This window comes from Dermacentor silvarum, chromosome 9 (genome assembly GCF_013339745.2).
Source record: "Dermacentor silvarum isolate Dsil-2018 chromosome 9, BIME_Dsil_1.4, whole genome shotgun sequence".
NCBI classification, from domain to species: domain Eukaryota; kingdom Metazoa; phylum Arthropoda; class Arachnida; order Ixodida; family Ixodidae; genus Dermacentor; species Dermacentor silvarum.
The window spans coordinates 86,045,422-86,071,113 of NC_051162.1; the positions used below are offsets into that span (position 1 = coordinate 86,045,422).

Genomic DNA, 25,692 nt, shown 5'->3' on the forward strand with positions numbered 1-25,692 from the left:
TCAAATCCCGGCCGCAGTGGCCGCATTTCGATGGAGGCGAAATGCAAAAATGCCCGTGTGCTTGCGTTATAGTGCACGTTAAAGAACCCCTGGTGGTCCAAATGAATCCGGAGCCCTCCACTACGGCGTGCTTCATAATCAGAACTGGTTTTAGCACGTAAAACCCCAGAAAAAAGAGAGAATTGCAGCAATTGCCTTCATCCCTTCTGTCGCGATGGCTTTTGAAACCTGTGTTCCTGGGTAGTACGTTCCGAAATGTATATGTCATTAGCGCTTACTTATTAATTGAAAGGCAATCGTCTTTCTACACTGAAAACTATTGACAGCGCGAAACGACACGAATGACACAGACAGGATACACGGACAAGCGGTGTGTATCTTTTCTGTGTTGTTTCGCGCTGTCAATAGATTTCAGTATGGATTACGAACGCTCCCAACGTACCATCCTTTTGAAGCGTCTTTGTATAAGATAGATACAATTTATTCACTACGCCCGCTCGGCATGAGTGTATATTTTTTCCCTTTATTCGGAGAGTGATGACATCTGTTGGTGCTCAAACGTATTTCTCATAACAAAACATCCTCCCCTCTTGACTAATGCCATCAAGAGACATAGGATTATAAAAAAACGTGGCAGAGGCTCTTCAGCCGATCCTTGACGAAGGAGAGAAACCCGACACGAGTTAACCGCATTTACTGTGATATCTTACGCATGTAGCAAAATTCTCTGCCCATGGAACTCGGGAAAGTGAATCACACAGAGTCCATATAAGGTGCCCACGTGAAATCGAAATATCGCGGGTCTGCTCTCCTTGTGGGTGGCTTGTTCAAAGGTGGAACCATCGTCTTCCTGTGCTGTTCTAGGCGGTTTTCCAAGCTTCGTAACACCTGAAAAGAAAAAAAAAACAAGTAAATGCGCAGATTAGAAACTTGAACATTTTTGAATATCTTCTCGAAGTGCGTTTCTCATTCTTCGTGCATTCTTGTTATGACGAAACCGCTAGGAACAAGGACTGTTAGCCTACGCATACCCGAAACTCATATGCCCGAAATTTCCGGATGATTGGAACGGTATCTTCGGTAACGCGGCTGAGCCGAACTTCATTAACTTTTCTTCTGAGTGCGGGTGTCCCTATTCATAAGTATGTTTTTACGCTAGGCCCTCACGTAAGAGCAGCTGCACTCGCCGCGGTGAATTAGCGGCTATGACATTGCGCTGCAACGGACGAGGTCTTGGGTTCGATGACCGGCCACGGAGGCCACATTGCGATGATGGCGAAATGCAAAAATGCTCGTGTGATGTGCATTGGGTGCATGTTAAAGAACCACATGTGATCAAAGTTTATCCCGAGTCCCCCGCACGGCATGCCTCATAACCATATCGTGATTTTTGGGACATAACATCCCGCAATTAAAATTTACGTTTTAATTCAGGAGAAACTACCTGCCAATCGTACTGTTGTAAAATAATTACGAAGCCAGTAGGCTAATGTAAAACAACAATTATGAATCCAAATGTTTGTGATATTTGGCCTCAGAAGTTCTGTGCACTACTCATGAGAATGCAGTTGGCGTTATATGTTGTGACTCGTGCTCCAGTAACACAAATCGCAGTCTTACCCCCATATTCAGAAACTCATCCTAAGTTCAAGCCCATGCTTGAGTTGATATAAATGACGCCTGGCGGGAACGTGCCCAAGACGCTCATTGCGTCTCCTTCTGTGCGCTCACGACAGGCGTTATTTAAATCAAGTCAATTGCGTGGTCTTCAAGTTAATTGCAATCTTGATTTACAGCACATACATGAAGCGCTGTTATTCGAAATAAAATTTCAGTTGGAAGTCAGCGCTTGTCTTTCGTCATTATTGCTGTCCCTTTGTCTATGTATGCGCTGTAAATGAAGTTTGCAAAGGAATACCAACAAGCCCGTACCCAAAGCCTGCTTCAAGTTAAGGTGCCTTTCTGAATTCTGGGGTTGATAACACAGTCTCGCCCAACACGTACTTGAAATCAAACAGCCCATGTGGTGTGTCTCAAACTGGTCCTTGCTGATAACGTTTCTTAAATGTTCAGTCAACTTAAGTTACAGCTATAGGCTGGTACCATGCACAGGATATAATTCCGTGGGTTCTTTTTAGCGCCCTAAAGGATTTTTCTTCAAGAACGACCATTTCCTCGCATCAGCTGTATGTGCGAGGTCTGAGAACTGGATTGGGTACGCATTCACAAAAAGATTCTTAGACTGAAACTGTTCGTAAGAGCAAGTGTCGGCTCTGTGTCCGTAAAAGCAAGTGTCATTAGCTAAGGCAGTTAGCCTATTGAAAAGAGCTGTTACAAAGTACGCTTAAGTGAAACAAAACCCAACAACCCGAAAAGCATCTGTTCAAATCTCTCGCCAGTATTACGAGATTTACTGTTGCTCGCATTTGAAGAAGAAATTACTGACGTGCGGATTCTCCTCGGCTATGTTGTTTATCTCGCACGGGTCTTGGTCGATGTCGAAGAGGCACGGCTTTTCAAGTGGCTTGCATTCTTTCCTCCTCGGTTGGCCGCACTCTGTCAGAACTTCTCGGGGACTATGCTTCGGCAAGGTGCGACCGATGGACAGGATTGTCCGAGCCGCCGCGCAAGTCGGATCCAAGACGTTGCTCCTGACAGGACATAATATTCGTCAACAATGTAAGTTCCAAGTCGCGGCACAATAAATTGTCCTTACTGGTAGAAAGACACCGTTTAAGCAACGAAAACAATCAAATTAAAGAAAACTCGTTTGATGGCTGGCATACTTTATGTGTCAACAGTCCATCTCCGCAAAAATGCTCCACTACATTAATGATGCATCCACTGCATAAGGGAAAATTCCAGCACAAATAAATTCAGAACGGCCGCTGTGGCGCAAGCAGTGCTCGTTGTTATTTCGTTTTGCACCACAATAAAAAATCGGAGTAGCTTGCACTAGTGGCGCAAGGCTAAAGACACAGCGGAGCTGATCGGTTCCTAGCTGGTCCTGGCTATACGAAGTGATGCTAAGTTATACGAAATAATGCCAAGTGATGCTAAGTTATACGAAGTGTATAAGCATTTCCTCGTGGTCTGTGGCATCGGGGAACGCCTCGCGAAGCACTTGCAGTTTGAGCACACGTAGGGGAAGTGGGGCGAAAGCTATACACAGTGTTCCGGCTTTTAAATTTGTTCCGGCTTTTAAAACTGCGTCAAAGGTGTCTGCGTGTTTGTGTTTTGTCATATACTTGAGGCTTGCCTCCGTTCTTTCTTTTAATAATTGGCTTTTCATTTAAATTCCTTTTGGATGCTGTGGCATCCCCTTTTTGATTTATTTTCCTATTTGCACTTATGCCTGCTCTACCTCTCTGGTGGTGCGGGCTTCCCCATTTTATTTTTGATTTTTTTAGATGTTTGGGGACACAAAAACTGCAGTCATGGACACCGCGATCATTCGGCGCTAATGCGGGGAAACAGAGAAGCACGGTTGGCGTCGGCAGCACCTCTGCGCGTTGCCTCATTGGTGCTGCTACAATTTTTTTCTCTATCGCCCTCGCTCTCACTTTCTCTTTCTCTCTCCCGAGCATAGCGCGCGACGCGTGCACTCTCTCTCGCTGTCATTTTCTATTTCTCTCTTCCGAGCATAGTGCACGACGCTCCGCGAGGTGATTACTAGGCAACGCAGTGGCAGCCAGCTGCGGCGTCGCTGGTTGCCATGGCTACGGCGAGATGGCTTTTTGTGAAATGCGCACGTTTTACGGCTGGTTTAAACAGCTTCGCTGTTGAAGCTTGGGACACGCTTAAGCTTCGCCTTTAAGAGTAGAACGCGATAGCATTAAAGGGTCCCTAACTGCTTCTCACGCTTCGCGGGAACTGCAGCTTATGCGACTGTCATCTTTATCGAGAAATGCAATGCACGAAGGCGAGCTTTCCGGTTCTTTATTTTTCTGTACCCCGCACGGCCGGCGCCACCGCTGCCGTGGATGCGCGGAGGCAAGCGCCATCTGATGGTGCTGCAAGGACCCGATCGGAGCACAATGCGCCCACCGTTCTGTGATTGGCAGAAACGTAGCGCACGCCGCGCTGCGATTGGTAGAAAATTTTCGCTCACGGTCAACATGCGTTCATAGCTGGCGACGTCGTGCTTTCTGTGTAACGGGACCCTTAAAGCTTTGGCTTTAGTAGAGAGAGATGAACTTTACTGGGACACGAATGGGTAGGCCGGCCTGAGCAATGTGGCTCCAGCCTACCATATCACACACCTCACGCAGAGTGAAGGGTTTGGCGGAACGTCAGCGACGCGTTGGAAGACTAGAGTGGGGAGTTTCATGGCGGTGATGGGATTTATGCACTCTGCTGGTTCTGTGCAACGCTTGCGTGCACTTTTTTAACACATACGCCGTGGCTTCCAGGGGTCGAGGTCGATGAAGCGTAGCCAAGAGACACAATATAGTGTGCATCCAAAAAAAATCAAGAAGCCGGCCGACCGATGTAGTAGCACACCGTAGTATCAAAGTTATTAAACAGGAATAAATTGTCTTTGGATAGGCGTTTGGATAGGCAGACCCCATCACGTATTGCCTTTGACCAAGATAGGTGCACGTATCGAAACGTTGGTCAGCCTTTTTGATGCACTTTATCCTTGTTCATGTAATTTCTGTACTACTATAATGTGCACAATTTTCACAGTTATCCCCGCAGGACACCGAAATATTTCTCCCTCAATAAGGGGTGTGGACTGAGAACAAAAAGATTCTTGGGAATCAGAACGAGTTGATGCAAAATGAACGACAGCTTTGTGAACTCGAACCTTAGGACAATTTTGTACTTGAAAAGTACAAAAGTACAAACTAGGAATGAAGAGAGAACATAGCCACGCCCCTAGTTTAAATTCGGATTATTTTAGGTTTAATTACCTCAATCACACGCAATCAGGTCTACCTCGAGCGTCCCGAGTTTTGCCGAAACGCAAGTGAACACGCTGTTTCGCTTGCTTTCGCCCCTAGGTTATTCTTGCAATAGCAAGTATATGGACACGCCAAGCGCATCTTTGCCGTCGCCGTCGCCGTGAGGTTCCGTATAAGGTCCCACGGCAATGAAACCGTCGCTGCGCGCCTTACGCTCTGTGTGCGAGTGAAAGCGTGCGAGGGTGAGCCGGCAACCGCTGCGTAATCTCGCGCACGCGAGAGAAGAAAGCGGCCGGAAGCGCGCGTGGTCTTCGTTCGCGCGCGAGGCACAGAGAGGAGGTGGGGGGGGGGGGAGGGTGCGTACTGCTCTTCCGACTGCTGCTCATAGAGCTACCGTGCGGGCGCCTACCTGGAAAGCGAACTGCGATGTGGCCGAAGTGTGCGCCCGCGGGTGCTTCATCTTCAAAGCGATCTGCGATGAGTACAAAGTGCATGCACCGAGTGCCGTAGCTTCGTGTGCACTGTGCTGTGGACGTTTAGTTCAGGCCAATGTGCTCACTGCCGCTGGCGCACTTTCTCACTCCAGCGTTTTTACGAGTTTCCGCTGTCATCGAGCGAGATGTGTTCATGTATACCAGTGTGCGCATGACACCGTGCTTGTTTATTTAGTTAGTAAGCGAATATTTACAACTTTATACGGCCGATAAAACTACTATCCTTACTTTGTATAGCTCTGTACAAATTTGCTATCGCAATCCATGCTTCGCCTTTCGGGTGAAACTGCGACTTTTTTGCAAATAAACCAATAAACAAACAAAATAAAACTGTTGATAGTCCAAAGCTTATCCTGCGCACACTTCCCATGTTAAGAAATCGACATGCAACAGATTTGTAATACCATATGCTAATATTGTATATATTGTATTGTGTATGGTTAATGTTGAAATATTGTTAAATTGTATAGTCTAATCCTGTTACCACTCCGAATGTTCCTATATGAACACATGTAATCATATATCTAGGGCATATGGATCTTTTTTATACAGTTGTTTCTTCATTCCGCCTGTCGGCCTACTCTAACAAGCGCGCAACAACTCCAACTCATCCAAGAACGTGGTGCACGTACCTGCCGCCTGCTCCCGACGAAGGAACAGGATTAGTGTTAGGCTCGTACAGCCACGTCATCACATTGTCCACAGGAGTCGTCAAATCCCTACCATGGTCGTCGTAGAGATGGTGCAGACCGTACTTGTCCCCTGAAGTGTTGTCCACTCTGTAAAGTCCGAGCTGAGAGTCGCTGACTTGCAGCGGATGGTACCAGCCGTCGTAGTTGCCGCCACCGTACGTCCCATTGACGTACTTGTAGCGCCCAACGCGTAAGGCAGACATGTTCCACAGCGGGTCGATGTTGTGCAGCACTTCAGCCCTCGGAGAACCGGCGCCCGTGATTAGGCTGCGCCACATGTCGACGCCATCAATGTCGCCTAGGTCTTCTACGTTGCCGCCTGCATTGAAAAGTGACAGCGAGAGGACTGTTAAAGAAACGCAAATAGACTAACCAGTGTGCCGCTCTTCAATCCTTGCACTCGAAAAGCTGCCACTATAGCTCCATGTTTCAAAACAGGGACACGATAATTTGCGAAAAACGTAGGAGGATCTGCTTACTGTCGCGTCACCTATGAAAAAAACTAATTTTAAAACGCTACTTTTGACGAAAACAAATTAATAAATATGCATGTATATGCAGTCACTGTAAGCTATATTATAAATAAATAAAAAAGATGCAAGTTCACATAAAGATAAAGGTATAAAAAATAGCCGGCAGATCCCACGCCCCGTGGGAATCGATGTTATGCGAAGCAGTGTGCGGGGAGCATACCAAGTTAACGAAACGACCATGAGAGCACCAAGACGTAGGTGGCTCTTTCATGACCTACATGACACACATGTCATGACATTCATGTCATGCGTCCTCAAGAGTCCCTTTAACTACACCTATGAGATCTTAAGGTGAAAGCCTTAGTCATGCTCCTGACTATGACTGCGACCAGTCACCTTTAGCCTTTTCCTTCACTTGCCACCACATCCGAACCCTTTCCATTGGCTTTTGAGTGTTAATCTTTTTTCGCTGAGTCATTGACATTTTTGCTGAGTCATGTTCATGACTATGACTTCTACCAGCATCCTTTAGGGTTTGCTTCACTTAGTGCCCACGTCCGAACCCATTTCAGTGGTTTTCGAGTGTTAATCTTTTTCGCTGGGTCATTGTCATGACCTACATGGCATGCGTATCATGACATTCACATTATGACCTATCATTTATGTTCGCCATATACTCTTGTCATAGTATGCCAATTTTCGTACATACCAAGTTAACGAAACGACTATGAGAGCACAAAGACGTAGGCGGCTAGATAGATAGATAGATAGATAGATAGATGGATAGATAGATAGATAGATAGATAGATAGATAGATAGATAGATAGATAGATAGATAGATAGATAGATAGATAGATAGATAGATAGATAGATAGATAGATAGATACTGTCAAAGTAGGAAATGTTCGCCAAGAAATGCTTCGCATTTGAAAAATGAACAATGTCCGGAAAGAAACGCCGTTAAAGGCAACAACTGGTCCTCTCGTCGAAACAATGACTGCATAGTTATTCCCTGTTCGATTGCTCTTCATTAGGCAAAATAGTTTGTATTTTAATTGGTACTTATTTTAGCCTGATTAACCATTTTTAGCAAGCGATGGGTTAGTTTCATTTTGTCGTTCTTTGATGGCACGTCATTCCATTAACTCCCACGGCAAGATGTCCTGAGCATGTCTTGAGATTAAAGCGTATTTCCTTCCGCAACTGACATATATTATTAAATCACACTGAACCAGAGATGCCTCCGTTTGATACACAGCACGCGGAGAAAACTAGGCTGCAATGTAAGCAGGTTGGCCAGATCCGCGTAGTAGCAGCAGATATGGCAATTGTAGCTCACGGGCTACAATTCGTAAATTGTAATATGTGTCGGACAATAATTAACTAAGAAGTTCATTAGTAAATTTTGTTAATTAGTTGAATATGTGTTTCGATTTCTCGTGCTACTAATGTCCGCCTCTTCGAATAACCCAGCTCAACGATGAGAATTATGCTACCTGCCGCAGGCGATTTTTTAAAAATTTAAAGCTTAATTTTGAACACCCGGTATAGCGAACAGGAGGTCTCTATTAAAAGGTGAGAGACCGGGCCAGTTGGTAGTTCATGATGATGTGCACAGCGCCAACATAGAACAAAGGACGGGATTAAACGACGGAGACAATGCGCTGAAGTAAACTCTATTATAAGGCAAGATTGTCTGCAAAAAAAAACAAGCTGTACAAATTCAGGCGGCAAATTAGACATCAGCGTCACACCCGCCACACGGCAAAGAAAAACTAAGTTTTGCCAACCGCCCGAGATCCATCTCCAACCCTGCGGCAACAGGCACTTGGGAGCCGCATCGAGAAAGGTGAGCTTGGTTTTTCCTGCGGGATATTATATGGGCCACTCTGAGAGGGGTGGCAATCGTGCATAAATATGGGCAGCGCTGCAGGCAACGGTGTAGTGTGCGAAGACAACTCAGCGCGAGTAACGCAATGAAGCATGCTCTTAAAAAGATTGTGGCATCCCCTGCAAGAACTGTAGATGCTGTCGCAGTAACTTACTTTAGAGCCCAACAAATCGCTGAAGTGTGCTGATTGTTTAAAGATATTGATTGATCGATTCATTCATTCATTCATTCATGCTTTCATTCATTCATTCAGTCAGTCAGTCAGTCAGTCATTCAGTCAGTCAGTCACCGGGTTCAACTTTCGAAAGCTACGCTGGGGCTACCAAAGATTCTGTGGTGGAAGGTTCCGGATTTTTTTTTGCAACCTCCTGGGGTTCTTTAACCTGTAACGTAAAACAAAGTAAACAAGCGTGTTCCGTATTTCTTCTTTCTTTCTCATTTACTAACAGATTTAAGCCCTTCGCATTGTATTATTTGAATGGCGCTAGGCTTACACGTGGTTGCAATATAAGTATTTAGATTGTTATTTTCCTAAGTAGTCTTTCTTGGTCTCACCACATTGAACATGTAAACAAAAAATCGTAGTTTCGCCCGAAAGGCGAAGCGTCGATTGCGATAAAAAATTATTAGACATCTATACAAAGTAAGGACAGTAGTTTTATCGGCCGTATAAACTTGTAAACATACGCACACTAACTAAATTAACAAGCATGGTGTGACGCAAGCGCATGCACACATGAACGCATCTCACCGCGGAAACACCTTGTCAAAACGCTGGAGTCAATCAGCGCACCAGCAGCAGCCACCGAATTGAGCTTCGTGCGGCGCTCGCATCAACGCGATCTTAGCCGCGAAAACACAGCGAGGGCAGACTCTGCCCCTGCCGCAGATGGCTTTCAAAATACAGCCGCGCGGGCGTGCGCTAGCAGCGCAAAACCACGACCCCCCCCCGTTGCCTTACGGCGCGGCGGGAGCGCACGGCCGCAGTAAGGCACTGCCTCTCCACATCCCTACACTCCCTCCGGAGCGTTGTGTGCGACCGGAGACTGCGCTTCCTTCGCGCTTCCCGCCTTTGTGGGCGCGAGCCGCGATTGCCAGCTAACCGTCGCATACTTTCACTCGTACATACAGCGTACAACGCGTGGCGACGATCGCGCGCCGACTTTATACGGAACCTCACGGCGACTACGACGACGGAAATTCGCCTATAGTGTCCACGTATTTGCTAACGCAATAATAAACACTTAGAAAATTAAAGTTGTTTGCGCCGCACTTTATCTAAGGCCCCGCGCAATACTAAGCTGATTTTACATTAAACTTTAGTTCGCCCTGTTCTTGAATATGAAGCCGTGGTTTTGTACCGATAACAAAAGTGTGAATTGAGTTCACTTGAATCTGTGCAAAGAAAATCCATTCGTTTCATCTGCCATAATTAGGGTCACAGTTTTTCACCGACTCAGGCACTGCAGCTCCTCAACCTTCAAGCGCTCTTGCTGCATTATCACAGTGAATCTCAAGTTTCTGAGCGTCATCAGTGAATCTGTCTCGGGCTTTTGCGACTGCAGCCATATCGCACTATCTAGAGAAAGTTCTAATCCCGCGTCTCATGCTTTAAACCTAACGCATTTCTTGGTATTACTAACTCGCTCAAATGCAGCGAGGTTTTCTGCGTTTTTTTTTCTTTTTCTTTCACATACAGCACAGCACTGAAATGCATTGTCCGGTACTGTCCATTCATTGCCAATAAATAAGTTTTTAGTGGCCATAGGAGGACTCGATCTTAATAAAGTTTTTCCATCCATCCGTCCATAGGATACTATCATTTGAATATCTAGGTTTCTTTACGTGCACTAGCTTTTCTCTTCAATTATTTCCTTAAATGTTTGTCTATGTCAACTGCTTCAAATACTTTTCTTTTGCTCGCGTTTGCCTCGTTTATACTAACTTATTGTTTTTACTCTTCAGCACGTGGTCGGGAGCTCGGTACCCGCGACCGCGTGCTCAGCTCCAGTACGCCACAGCCAATGCATCACCACGGCGGGTTTTGAAATGGAGTACCCACCGGCAGCAGAGTAGAGTGTGGGCAGCCAATCAGACACGTGCATGAGCTGACGCGACACTCTGGACTGGCGTATCAGGGGGCTCCATAGGAAAGCGGTTCCGCGCACTCCACCTTCCCAGTGGGTCATCTTGGTGCCACGAAGAGGCCAGTTGGAGCCGGCACTGTTGTCAATGCCACCAGTGGCCGCGCCGTTATCCGTGGTCAGGGCAATAATAGTGTTCTGGATCGCATCCGTGGCATTCAGAGCCTCCACCAGTTGACCAATGGCGTCGTCCAGCGCAGACAACATCGCTGCATATGGGTGCAACAACAAATTCCCGATGGCACGTTACTGGTTGCACTAGGTGATCCAAAAGTAGCTTAAAAAAGTAAACATTCGTTAGTTATAGAAGTGCATAAACAATACCACGTTACAATTTCTTGCAGAACTGCACAGACTCATACGACATTTCTTTTTGTCCGAATAATAACAAATATATACACGAATAGTAACATTTACGGGTGACAGGTGGAGCTTCAGTTGTGTCATTAGTGGCACAACCAAAGGCAATAATAGAAAATCCGGGTTCATCAAAAAGTTGTCGCAGTTTCACCTGAAAGGCGAAGCATCAATTGCGATAGCACAGGTGGAGCTTCAGTTGTGTCATTAGTGGCACAACCGAAGGCAATAATAGAAAATCCGGGTTCATCAAAAAGTTGTCGCAGTTTCACCTGAAAGGCGAAGCATCAATTGCGATAGCAAAATTGTAGAGAGCTATACGGAGTAATGATATTAGCTTTATCAGCTGTATAAATTTGGACATGCAGCAGCACCGGCAACACGCAGAACTGTTGTCGACGCCGTCGGCGTTTTGCCCGCGTTCGCTCAAAATGCGTGTGGCGTTGGTGACTGTTGCTGGAGCCTCTGATAAAAATAGGCACTTAGTGCTGCAGCCAAACGTCGCCTCCCTTCCCTCCCCCTCCCCCTCTCCCTTACGGCCTCTCGCGCGTCGGAAGAAGGCGCGTTTGCTCTACATATATGGTGATTGTAAAGGAGGAAAGAGACGCCTATTTCTGCAGCCCTTAAGCGAGCACGGCGCAGAACGCGCATTTGTTCTCCGCCGTGCGTTCACTCCCCGTGAAAGCGCGCGCCCCTCGCACCCTTTCACTCGCACATACAGCGTTCGGCGCGCGGCGACGATTTCATCTCCATTGAGGTCATACGGAACCTCACGGCGACGGCGACGCCGACGGCAGAAATCTGCTTTTGAGTGTCCATATAATTGCTATCGCAATAAAAAGAAATTGAAAGAAACAGGCGGTCTAAATTGGAGACAAAGTATGAAAACATCAAAAGCCACTGATATTTACAAGAATGGCAAGAAAAAATTAGCTGTGGTTTAGCGCTGGTTAAACCTAGTCGAGTAGCGATAACTATAGACCTCCGGCTGCGCTTAGGAGTCTAGCGGCATCGCTTTCACGGCGTTTGGCCAACCGTTCGGCACGCTCCTCTTGAGTCTCTTCAGCCGCCCTGTCTCCTCTTCACTTCACTTCTACGGCCGATTTCTGGCCTCCTTCAGGCTGGCCGACTTTGCACCATCCATACTGCGGCCTCAACTATGGCGACGCGAGCTCTCCTTTTCGATACTCCCCGTTATCACAGCTGCGAAGCGCGGGGTGTGACGTCATACAGAAGGCGCAGCGAGCGCCCAACGGCTAAACTACCTTGATAATTTGAAAGCACCCACATTCTTTGAACTCTGCCGCTGCGCCGAAGACGCCCCTTGTACGCCCTCCTCTTTCGCCTCTCGAATCGGCGCTTTTCTGAGTGATGATTGGCCCCTCGGGCCGTCGCCAGGGAAACGCGCCGCTAAACCACGCTTTGCTTGTGTTTTCATTTTTCGTCGGCGCCATTAGCAGGCCGCCTCCCTCTGTCGCGAGTCAAGCTCCATCGGAGTACGAGGGGTACGCTGTGACTCTTGAAAGTATTGTCACGAGCCATGGCAAAGACGAAGACGTTGTAGTGGGGCTGGGTCAGAGGCTCTTCTGTCAGACTGAAACCTGCTGGAACCTGTGCGCTCTGTGCGCTCTGTGCAGTCTTGACTAGACAAGCGCTAGCCGTTTACCGGTAATTAAATACTCCCCGTAACATCTTTTTGGTGGAGGTTGCGGGTTCTATTCCACCCGGCCCTGGATGTTCGGAGCGGACGCCACGTTTCTCCTGCCTCCATGGCTGAGGACAGTACGCAGTCATCGCAGCCGGCGCCCGCGGCTCCAGCAACCGTGGTCCTTTCGCAACCCCTCGACCCCGGCACGTTTTCCGGCACGGACAACAATGACGTCGACGATTGGCTCTTATTGTACGAGCGCGTCTGCAAGCACCACAGGTGGGATGAGACCCTCATGCTCGCCAACGTCATTTTTTACCTACGGGGCACGGCTCGCGTGTGGTATAACACGCGCGAAGAAGAACTGACGAGTTGGGACGTCTGCAAGGAGAAGATGCGCGCATTGTTTGGTCGATCGGCCGCGCGACAAATGACAGCCCGGCACGAGCTGGCGGCCAGAGCTCAGACGTCCACGGAATCGTACGTCGCATACATCCAAGACGTGCTAGCCTTGTGCCGCACAGTTGACAAAGACATGCCAGAGGCAGACAAGGTTGGCCACGTGTTGAAAGGCATAGCTGACGATGCCTTCAACGTACTTCTGTGTAAGCACTGCACCACGGTTGACTCCATCATCACAGAATGCAGGCGGTTTGAACAAGCAAAAAGCAGATGGATTGCTCAGCGCTTTAACAGACTCCCGAACACAGCTGCGACCTCCTCGTGCGAAGATCCCATGACACCCCCTCCGTTCTCGACGCCTAACCACTTGGCCAGGATTTTTCGCCAGGAGCTCGAAGCCATGGCTCCAGCCGCTTATCAGGCATCTGGTCACGACCATTTGGCGACAATATCCCTCATTCAGGCCGTCGTCCGTCAAGAGGTTGCAAATATGGGCGTCCTAGTTCCACAAGCCACCAGTTATGCTCCTCCGCCGATGTGCCCTTCCGGTCCTCACACTGAACACCACGCCACCCCTATTGCTGCTGCCGCTTCTGCTCCCCGGTTCACACCCCGCTACCGAAACCCATCTGAGTGGAGGACGCCTGACGACCGCCCAATCTGTTTTTCTTGCTCTCGCGTCGGCCACATTTCACGCCACTGCCGCAATCGTCGGAATTACCGACCAAGCTTCCCTGGTGACCGCCGCCAAGATCGTGGCCAGTACTATAGCACATCTCTTCTCGACGACCAATTTCCGGCCCGTGATCCTCACCGTCTGTCTTCGCGCTCTGAATCGACCTACGCCGATGTTGCCGCACAAGGACACTGGTCCAGCCGATCGCCGTCCCCTCAAATTCGCCAGTCACGCTCCCCTCAGGGCCGTCGCTCTCCTTCTCCGGCTTCCTCTGGCCACCACCCGGGAAACTAGCCAGTGCAGCTCCGGGAGGTGAGGCTGCATTGACGACAAGGACTGAAAAACCTCTATTGAACCCTACTTCCAGACGCAATTTGCTCGGTGTTCTCGTCGACGGTGTGCCCGTTACTGCTCTCATTGATACTGGCGCCCACATATCTGTTCTTAGTTCTACGCTCCGACGCCGCCTACGCAAAGTGCTGACACCTGCCATCTCTCCTACTGTGCGAGTAGCTGACGGCACCCGAACACCGGTTCTTGTTATGTGCACTGCCCGCGTTACTGTTGCCGGTCACAACACTTCAGTTCTTTTCGCTGTTCTAGACGCTAGCCCTCATGAAGTCATTCTTAGTATTGACTTCTTGAGCGCCCACTCTGCCCTCATCGATTGTTCTACTGGCATTTTGCGGCTCGAACTGCCATTGTGTCCTGATTACTCCGCATCAAATCACACTCGCCTACGTTCCATGGAGTTTCTACGACTACCCGCTCAGGCTGCTACCTACGTCCTTATGTCACCGTTTCCACCGGTCCCTGATGGTGAATATGTGGTCGCTCCCCTCACAGACCTGATCCTCTCGCACAACATCGCGCTTCCTCATACCATAGTGGTTGTTGCCAACAACAGAACGCTGCTTCCAGTCCTCAACTTTTCTACTTCGACCCATGTTCTTCCTCAAGGAATTTCACTAGCCGAACTGTCACCTCTGGAAGAATGTACTGTTTCTTCATTCACTGCTGACGCTGAGCCCATGACCCAACCTGTCATACCGGCGCCAACCCAGGCACTTCTGGACAAAATGATATCCCCCGACCTCTTACCGTCCCAAAGTGAAGCACTCCGTGGTGTCCTATTTTCGTACCTTGACGTATTTGATGTTGAGAACACTCCATTAGGCCGTACACAAGTCGTGGCCCACCGCATCGACACTGGAGACGCCAGCCCCCTTCACAAGCACCCTTACCGAGTGTCTCACTCTGAGCGCCAAGTCATCCAAAAGGAGGTTGATAAAATGCTTGATAACGATGTGATCCAGCCTTCTTCTAGCCCCTGGGCATCCCCTGTAGTGCTTGTGAAAAAGAAGGACAACAGCTGGCGGTTTTGCGTCGATTATCGCCATCTCAATCGGGTAACGAAGAAGGATGTGTATCCTCTTCCCCGAATTGATGATGCGCCCCAACCTGCGACCCAACCTGCTGGTCTACTTCAGCCAATTGACGTTCCAACCGAGCCGTTTTATCGAGTGGGCCTGGACTTGCTCGGTCCCTTTCCAATTTCCACGAAAGGCAACAAATGGATTGCAGTCGCTACGGAGTATACCACTCGATATGCAATTACTCGAGCGTTGCCAACAAGCTGCGCCACAGACGTAGCCGACTTCCTACTGTATGACGTCTTCCTCCAACATGGTGCTCCTCGTCACCTGCTCACAGATCGCGGTCGCTGCTTCCTCTCTCGTGTGGTTGACGATCTACTTCGATCATGTGCTACTCACCACAACTTCACGACCTCATATCACCCTCAAACCAATGGACTCACCGAACGCCTAAACCGTACACTGACCGACATGCTTTCCATGTACGTTTCCGATGACCACCACGATTGGGACGTTGCGCTTCCGTTCGTCACATTTGCATACAACTCATCGCGTAATGAAACTGCCGGCTACTCACCCTTCTGTCTTCTCTTTGGACGTCATCCCTTACTACCCTTTGACACCTTGCTCCCTTCTGATCCAGCCTCCCCGTCCACGACTTCCTATGTGCAAGATGCCATCACGCCTGCGCTCGTCGCGCGCACAGTCACCCGCGCTCGACTCTCGTCATCGCAGACCGCACAGAAGGCCACTTACGATTGTCGACACCGGGATACTGATTTTCCACCGGGCTCTCTCGTCCTCCTCTGGCTCCCATCTCGTCGTGTCGGCCTTTGTGAAAAGTTAATGTCAAGGTACGTCGGGCCCTACCGCGTGCTGCGCCAGGTGACTCCTGTCACCTATGAGATATCTCCCATGGCATCCACCTCATCGACTACCGCCCCACGAAGTGACATCGTACATGTTTCCCGCCTCAAACACTACAACTGTGATAACCCATTTTGACCACAACAAGCACCGGGACGGTGCTTCATCGGCCGGGGATAATGTCACGAGCCATGGCAAAGACGAAGACGTTGTAGTGGGGCTGGGTCAGAGGCTCTTCTGTCAGACTGAAACCTGCTGGAACCTGTGCGCTCTGTGCGCTCTGTGCAGTCTTGACTAGACAAGCGCTAGCCGTTTACCGGTAATTAAATACTCCCCGTAACAGTATGCTTTTTATGTGGTATTTCTTATGCCCGGGTGCGCACAGCAAGTGCAGAAGCAAGAGTATTTGGATGCGTGCCGCGGTATCCGGAATACGGAAGAATATTCGAATCCTGCCTATTGATGCTAATGCGTATGGTTATAAGGCAGCGCGAGTCCCCAGCCCGGATTCCACAAGTTTCTTCTACAACTGCGTTTTACCTAACACCTTTTATTTCCATATGCCTTCCTTTATTGTCCCGTATGTTTCTCGTGCAAAGCTCCAGGAGGCACCTCAAATAAAAATTGCACTTGAGCAGATGTGAGTTGTCGTTCTATTGAGGTAGTGTTCTCGATGCTCCAGACGGGTTTTCGAATTTTGTTTTGGCAGCGCTGCATATTTTCTACCAGTACCTGAACAAACAGGCAAAATGTCAAAACTCTGCAGTTCTCTCTCGGCCGGTGCTGTCAGCGTTTTGTGCTCCTACTAGCAATTTTGCGGGTGAATTGCAAGAGAAATGGCGCCTGGATGAATAAGTAAGACAATAGTTTGGAAGAATAAACCGAATAACTCCGCAAAGCAGGGCCAGAACATAGCTAAACGGATCTTTAAACATTTTGAAACATAGCTATATGCATCTGTTTAGACCGATGACGGTCCTCGCTCCACCGTCGCGACACCACAACGCTAGCGCTCTTCTGATATCTAGCGTCATGTAAGAAGGGAGTAAGGGCACGTTCACACTGAGACATTCGGCGTCTGGAGCGGCGCGGAACCCAGTTCGGCGGCGGCGAGATCCGCCGGAATAGCCCTTTTCGCACCGATCGGTCCCGGACCGATTTTTGCTGCAGCTGCCGCCGGATTCCCTCACCGCGGACTAATCGGAGCGCGAGTAAGAAATTCGAAGATGGCGGCCGAGTCGAGGCCACATCGAGGTATCCGATTTCCCGTAATTAATAGTTGCCACGAATAACAATACATCTCAACTTATTCTCGGTAGTACACCACGTCGCGATCTCGCATAAAGGGAAGTAGTTTAGTGGCGTGACCAATCTTTTCGCGCTCCTTGCAGAGCAGGACGAAACCAACACCCCCGCTGGCGTCGCCTGTCCGGCGAAAGCTTCTGCGCGTCATGCATCGCCAGAAAGGTGCTTGCTAACAGGCCTAGCGGTACTACCTCTTCGTGCTCAGGGTTCATCGTCGTTGCATGCAGTAATAAGGCGCAAAATAAAAAAAAACACCGCATATCCACGAAGTGAATGATGATGAGTGGTCGAATCACCGGCCGGGGGATCATTCGGGCAAAACGCCGGAAGCGTTCTCAGGAAGCCGGAACTGGAATTCGGCTTCCGGTTCCCGCTTCCGGAAGACGGAGCGTGGCGTACATATGTTATATGTATACACATATATATACTGTACATGTGTACAGTACAAGGTCGATTCACATAGGTCGCGAAGCTTCGGGCGAAAAGCGGTTCAGAACGAATTGTCACCGACATCAGCAAGGGTGGTTATGGCAGCAGCGATTGAAGCGCGACTATGTTTAGAGGGAACAAACATTCGGAAAGAAAAAAAGCGTTTTATAATTAAAGAGAGACACAGAGATTCATTCAACGAAAATAAAGTTCATAATCAATTTCATATACGCATGGCGCGAAAAGCCGTGACAATTCTGTTTTACTTGATCATTATCAATAAATACCTTTTTTCAGCTCTCACCGTAAGAGCGCCCATCGATAGCGGTGGGCGTTCACGCCGCTATCACTTGCAATGCAATGCAGCAGCTCTTGAAGTGTGCAGAAAGGCGCGCTCGTAAAGTTCACCTGTTACAATACGCCCCCCTCACATGTTGTGTTGTTTTGCTTGCCGACGTTCGTCTAAATTTGGTGACGCGGGTAGTTTCATTGATTCTTAACCTGTTCAGTCAAAAGCAGTAAGTTGCGACCGCAAGATAATTGTTTAATTTAGTTGTTTTCGTGCGACAGTGCTGGCCGACGGGCTTGGCATCCTACGAAAGGTCGAGCACTCTACGCCCAAAACGTTCATCGGCCTCCAAAGAAAGTATGTTTGGTGCAGGGATGCGATTTCGGCACCTGCAAGGCAGACCTTTCCCTGCCTCGCTTTCCGTGCTGAAAGCTCGGAACGCCCTTCAAGTCGTATGGCGGGGCATTCGAATATACAGCTGTAATGGCAGGCCTCCGAAAATAAATTTCGCGCCTTTGAGAACGAAATGACGTCACTTCTGTTTTTAACGAATATGACGTCACATTTTTTTTCTTCCGCCGGAAGTGTTCCCTCTTCACACAGATGGCGCTAAGCCCCATGAACCGCCGATGAACCGCCATGTTTTGAACCTATGGGCTTCTATGGAAGCTTCGCTACCAGGTATAGCTACCTTGTACAGTATATACAGCGCTTACATAGCCCTTGTGCAACGCAGCGCCCCTAGCTACGGACGAGACAGAGAGAATGCGCGCGTCGGGAACGAGAGAGAAAGAGAGCACAGCTGCACCTCTAGCGGAAGCGGCGAGTACTAGCGTGGCTACGACGGCGCGACGAGGGACAAGGCTCGACCCTAAGGAGCTTCGCCCCTAAAACACACGAACTCTACGCGAGCGGAGATAACTGCGCAGTTTCGAGCCGCGGGAACATCCGGGTATTCCCCGGCTTGCTTGGAGGTTAGCGCTTTACACCGCAGATGGCGCTTTGTCGCGTTCCGGCGGCGCGGTGGGCAAGCAGTGTGAACGACGCGAATTTCGGCAGCAGGAGAATTTCGTTTGCTGAAGACGCCGTATTCCCCAGTGTGAACGTGCCCTAAAAGAGAAATGCCTTTTCACGCGAGCCTTGCCTCGCTGCACGTGATATGCAAACAAGGGGAGGGAACTGAACTGAGGCTCTCGTCATGACATACACATGAAGGAAACCATCAGTCGGCGAAACCCAAGGCAAGCATAGGGGAGTGCTTCTATTTTTCTTTTAAGTTGTGTTAAATACTTCGAAATTGATTGCGTAATCATTCATGAAAGAAATAATTGATCAGAAAGTAGAAAAAAGCCATGCGCCGCCGGTGGGATCCGACCCACGACCTCCGAATTTCGCGTCCGGTGCACCACCGACTGAGCTACGGCGATGGCTGTCGAATCTTCAACTTTTGTGGGTATTTATGTCTAGTGTAAGCTAATTTCGAGAGTGTTGACCACCGCCACCCTCCTCCATAGTGGCGGACGTGGTACGTCCTGTATGACTGCGGGTGTCACGTGGACCATGATCGAACTTTCTAATGAATTATTTCTTTCAGAAATGATTACACAGACAATTTCAAAGTATTCAACACCACAACTTTAAAAAAAGGTGGAAACACTCCCCTATGCTTTCCTTGGTTTTGCCGACTGCTGGTTTACTTCACAGGTGATTTGAGTTATACAGGGTGTCCCAGCTATCATGCAGCACGATTTAAAAAAAGAAGAACGGCGTTACGCGAAGCAAACCTAGTGCGTATTGTTTCCAGTACATTGGAGTAGCCGCCAGTAATTTTTTGTTACTAAGATTTAATTAGGTAATTGTAATTAATTATCTAACTCGACAAGTACTGTCCTAATTATCAAAGTGTCAATGAGAAAGTTGTAGATCAACATGAAAAACAACTCCCGATACAACTTTCTGTTGCTCAATACGTGCTACATAAATGTCTTTTTCCGGGTGTGAAAGACGCTCGCGAATACACGCAGAATTGCCGCGCGACTGGGCGCTCGAGGCACTTTGCACCCTTCCAATGCGTGTCGTATTAGCTCCATTTTTCCATGAGTTGATGAAGTACTGAAGTTTTACTGGCTTGTGCACTAACCATCCGTTCCCACAAAGTACAATGTTTGGCTGATCCCTTCTCACCGGCAAAATGTCGTCGCTTGTGGTTCTTGATGTGTCTGTTCATCTCGATGTACCTGTCCGGTGCCTCGAACAGTGCGTAGAAGTTGCCGACGTGAACTGCCAGGTGGCTAAGGTACAAAAACAAAGGCTGCAAAAGAATTTATTGCATCTTCTGACTAATCGAAAACTAGAAAGTCAGCTTTGGTGTACTGCAGACATAATCTGGCTTCAGTACTTCGGGTTATCTCGTTACGAAGATCATCGGCAGAATTTGCACACTATTCACACAAACTAACGACTTCTCGCCAACAACAGAGCAACTTTTCGAACAATCTTTTGAAATGTTTTCATTTTTAAGTTTGTGAAAGTGGCAGCCAGGTGTCCTCGCACAGTATCGCAGAAAAAAAGGGAACGAACTGTATAAGATTCATGAATCGTTGGGATTGAGTTTCTAAAGCGCCATTTTTAAACATATTCATCATCAGAACGAGTTCACACTCTCTGCTTTCGTAAAATAATTCATTTACACAATTGAGAACGGAAAGAAGTTTTCAGTTCCAGTTCAGTTCCAAAAAAATGAAAGGTTTCTTCCGCAGTACTTAAATACTATAAATAGCCATTTTCAAAGTTTCTCAATACCAAGGCGTAAGGAAATTTTCAGTATATGCTATCACGGTAATTATTTCACGTGCTGGTATACTACCATAAGGAAAGCGCGCGGGCTGCGAAGTTACGCATGACAACGTTCCCAGCTTTTAGAGATACCAATTGTACTCACCTTACTGCGGTCCCGATTCTTAAGTATCTCTACTGCCTTCTGCGTGAATAGTTCCGTCGTGTAGTTTCCGGATTTGGACCTATCTGCCTCGAGATTGTCCCAGAGGTCCAGACCCCAGCCTGTCCACTGCTCCTTGGGATCATCCATGTACTCCTGACAGGTGCATAATTATATTAAAACATTTTGCTTTCTAATCGAACTAAATACAAATAATAAAAAAACTGGTTTCAAATACTGAATACATTTTTTCGTACAAAAGAACAAGCACACAACGGGCATAGGAGAAACGTAGGCTAAAAAATTTTCATGTAAAAGCATGCCTACTAGGTTCAGACATAAGTTAGTGAATGCTAAAATGCGGAGTCCTAGACCGAGCCACACGCACAAAGTATCAGCAGTTTCATATTGCGACCACCTTTAATGTGTTTCCTACACTAGACAAGAGCCCACGCATGTTGTAGTAACTGTTTCTTGCCCGGTATTCGGCGAAGGCGAATACTCAAAAACATGGCATGTCATATTCTCGAATCCAATGCAAATCATATACCTTGTACAAGCCCGATTCGTATTCAAAATATTTATTATTCGCACACCACCAGCAACTATTCACAAGGCGTTGCTCAGCTCAGCCCTTGAAGATCAACTTCGGGCTATCCAGCAGGCCGTGGAAGCCGCCAGGACTCAAGAACTCCTGGCCTTCACCTAGGCGGGACATTTTGCCCGTCCCACAAGCTCGCAGGACCTTTCAATAAAGTTATTTCACTCACTGACTGTCATAGAAGAAAATATACAAAAAAGATTGTCGCGGTAGTAAGTAACCTTTTAACAAGTGCAACTATCTTGGCAAATAGCCTCTTCTCTAATTTCAACTGTTTAGAAATGAGAGAACTCGGCTTTCTTCCAATCGCTATTCTTTCTTCACTTTACCTCCCCCTCCCCTCTCTCCCCAGCATAGGGTAGCAAACCGGATCTTCCCATCTGGTTAACCTTCATGTCTTTCCCCTTTCTTCTCTCTCTCTCGATGTCAATGCTAAAATCGTGGCGATGACAGGGAGTTGCCATTAAAGTAACAGTGCTAAGGGCCCCGTGTCGCAGAAAATCTGGCATTGGTGTGGGCGTCGGTGCCGGTGTCGGCATAAGCGCTGGGTCTGTGGCGGACAAAATCATCCCGAACCACCCCGACCACACAGGCCCTCCGCGTGGCCCAGAGGCGTTAGTGACAAAAATTTAATTTCTCAAAGTAAAACCCGTCAGAAAAATCGTAAAGTATGGCTTAACTACAACCAACAGACATGATAGCATCGGACTGTAATTTGCGTGTACGAGAAAACATGATTCCGTTACGAGGATACTCAAACACAAACGCCTTTTCCAGCATTTCTACCATACTGACTGCGGCACGCTCGGGTAGCTTACTTGCGAAAACCCCATCCAGATGGCGCTCGCCTCCTAGGCCGCTTAAAACGGTAGCGGTGTGCAGAGGCGAAGGTGGAGAAAAAAGAAAACTGCAGTAGCCGGGAAGCCTGACAAGCATTCAGGCATCTTTGAATGCTATCGTGTTCCACTGTCAAAGGCGAAGCTGAAGCGTCCTACATATTTTTGAACGCCTTTTTACTCTGCTGTCTCACATGTAGTATCACTGTGACACCTAACGAGCGCTGCGCGATGCATTCAAGCAGTCACTGGCCTCCAAGACTTCACCAAGCAAGGAGTTGATTAGAGACTCTTCATGCACAACGCCAGAGGTTTCGGAGGATATGCCCCAACAAGATACACCAATTTATGTAGCGCTTTACTAGCTATGGCATTCGCTTCAATTTGTGTTTAGTCTCATGGTTGAATGCTCTTCTCCGGAACGGCAAACACAGGTTCGACAGCCAGTCATTTCAGCCCACGGCAGGTATTGGGCACATAGCTGACTCTCGTGATAAAAAACAGGTATATGTGTAATATACAGCTACTCCTAAGAAAAGAAAAATAGCGATCACCTAGACTGCAGCAACATGTAACCTGTAAGCGAAACGCTTGTTAGCACTACGATTTCGCTACATGTACCTAATATGTGGTTGTTTCTCCTGTAATGTGTAACTTCTTACGAGTACGTTTCGCGCATACTCTTGCTAGATGTGTTCAAGGCCGGCCTCGTTCAAGCGTCTTCAAGGCTTGAATGAGCGTAATGAAATCAACACACAAGAAGAAATGAGCAGCACTGTGCTGGACTGAAGTATCTGCTTGTAATGTCGCCCAAGATGTCATGGTGAGCAACTGATAGTCTTTTCCGCCGATTACACCAGCCATTAGTTACAGCGTCGCTGTAGTTACTGTGTGAGATGAGGCAGTGCACCGCTTTAACCAAAGAAACAAACAAGACGTCGACGTACGCACGTCCTTAACAACTCATTACCTCGAAGGCAGAGTGGTCCGTATATCCATGGTGTCCACTGTAGTAGCCATAGAAAGAATCGAAGCCTCGGCGGGTCGGTGTATGGTTCCGAGTCATGTGACCTAAATGCCACTGGGTTCCATAAAAAAAGTTACAACTCTGTTACTTTCGATGAACTTGCAAATGCAAGACAGGCAGGGAAACAATTTTTTTTGCATTACGTTTGTACTTATTCTGTTCGTTTGGTATTGCGTTAATCCTGCATTTTGTCTTGTTTCTCTACTGCCTTGTTATTGATGCAGTATAATCTACTTTGTTATGAATGATTAACTGGATGTCCCGGAGCACTCCATAACTTGGGGATTCTAATCTACACTGTACTACCAGCATAAGTTCAAGCGTGAAGAATTCCGAAATTACTGCAAAGCTCTGTTCAGTTTTCAAGTTCGCATGCATTTGTAAACCGGCTAAAGATCGTCTTACTTTCACTTGATACAGCGTTCTCTATCATCAATTATTTCCTGTTCGCGTTACCATTCATGCTGATACTACGTTATTCGTTTAGCATTGTGCTAGTCAATAAGACATTCAATAGAAATTATAAGAAATAATAAAATGAGTATTGACCTCCACACTACGAAATGCCATCTGAAAGAAATTTATAACTCGGGTGCATTTCCACACGCAGTAAAATGAAGCTCTCGCAAAAAGCTTTTGTATATCTTTAGTGCTTTCATTGCATTTACAACGTGGAAACATTTGATTTACATGCTTCAGTGAAATTTTTTTATGGCTATTACCATTTTTTGATCCCTTAGTGGTATCTCCTGGTTCAGGGTGGTAACTGGATTACATTAACTTCGATGTGAGCATTGATAACGATGGCAACAGACGAAGTAGTAGAGTATATTTCTCATCAATATTGGCTCTTGTCACGTACTCATACAACCTTGTCTCATTATACTCTTGTCAAACAAATATACAGTTTTCCCTAATGCATCAAGTTTCGTCGGTATTCTATAATCATGACCAGTCACTTAAAAATGAAGTACTCAACATCCACCTTCGCCAACATCTCATCATTGCCCTGCCTAATTACGGCCGCTAACCCACTGTCTCGAACACTTACGCACTTTGTTACACTTTCGTGTCCCAGACTGCGTTAATTAGAATGGCGGCTTGCCTTTACACTCGAAGAACAAGGACAGTGCCGAGAACTCATTGTGCAGGAATTCCTGCTTTATGTTCATTTGACTTCCTTTCTGAAAACGTTTCCGCGTCCCGAGAATGCTTGCTTTTTGATGGTGTACGTTGACTCTGCACTTACTTTTTTGTGAAATTACCTGCTTCACCTTTACATGACTACCTTTTCAAAAATGCGCTCACTCCTGATAAAGTAAGTTCAATAGCGTGATGCAGTCCCAGTGAAAACACTTCCTCCATGGGGCATCAAGATCATCTTCTAATTTCTTTGCACCATTCTGGAGACGAATGGTACAGCCTCCAGCATTTTAGCTGTATCGCGCGAGAGCACTATAATATGGTCGTACGTCGTCCTGAAGGGAAAATCGCATTAGACGACTCTCGCACAGGAGAGTGCTCGGTGCACTTGAGAGTACTTCTGCCAGGTTTGCTGATTATCGCCGTTTAAACGCGCTAAATTACGCGTGGTGGACGCTTGCGCGATATAGCTAAAAATCCGGGAGGCTATACATTCGCCGGACATCCGAAAGTGAATATCTTATTGAGGACATCCCCGGAATTTTATATCTGAACCCTTGTCGTGACCACTCCGGAATAGCTGTACTTACAGAGGTTTAGCTTTCTCAGTTTGCTCGTGAGAGAATTCAACATGTTTTATAATGCTCAGATTATTAGCAGAGGCTAATAATTCTGCAGCTCATGTCTACGATCATACTTTGCATATTTCCTGCTTCAATTTATTTTAAACCCTCTTGTTAGTTCAGTATAGAAGGTCTAAAAGTATGCGATTTCCTTGCGTGCAACTTATCTTATCCTGCTGTTTCACCGTTTGGCAAGTTGCATCCGTCCCAGAGTGTCTGCTGCGCACGGAATTTAATTATAGCAAACAATGAACAAAAAAACCCCGCAGATCCCACGCCCTGTGAGAATCGAGGTTATGCGAAGCAGTGTGCGGGGAGCCTACCAAGTTAACGAAACGACTATGAGAGCACCAAGACGTAGGCGGCTGTTTCTTGACCTACAAGACACGCATGTCCATGACAGTCATGTCATGAGTCCTCGGGAGTCCCTTTAGTCATGTCATGGCAGCCATTTGGGTTTGTTATTTTTTGTATGGTGCCATTCTTGACTGAAGTAAATATTACACCCACTATAAATACACAATTATACTGTCGGCAACACTTTAACATGCAATTGAGTTGAACATAGCCCATC

General features: G+C 47.5%; 1 protein-coding gene across 1 annotated transcript in view; it reads right to left on the minus strand.

The window, feature by feature from the left end:
- Window positions 1–551: 551 nt before the first annotated feature.
- The window catches only part of LOC119465357 (arylsulfatase B-like), a 29,058-nt gene continuing 3,917 nt past the window's right edge, over window positions 552–25,692 (minus strand). Inside the window, exons 4-10 of the mRNA XM_037726145.2 lie at window positions 23,296–23,406; window positions 20,892–21,044; window positions 20,135–20,261; window positions 10,520–10,810; window positions 6,034–6,412; window positions 2,447–2,651; window positions 552–888 (exon numbers count right to left, since the gene is read on the minus strand). Coding sequence (XP_037582073.1) covers window positions 754–888; window positions 2,447–2,651; window positions 6,034–6,412; window positions 10,520–10,810; window positions 20,135–20,261; window positions 20,892–21,044; window positions 23,296–23,406 — 1,401 coding nt within the window. The 3' untranslated portion in view covers window positions 552–753. The remainder of the gene's footprint in view (window positions 889–2,446; window positions 2,652–6,033; window positions 6,413–10,519; window positions 10,811–20,134; window positions 20,262–20,891; window positions 21,045–23,295; window positions 23,407–25,692) is intronic.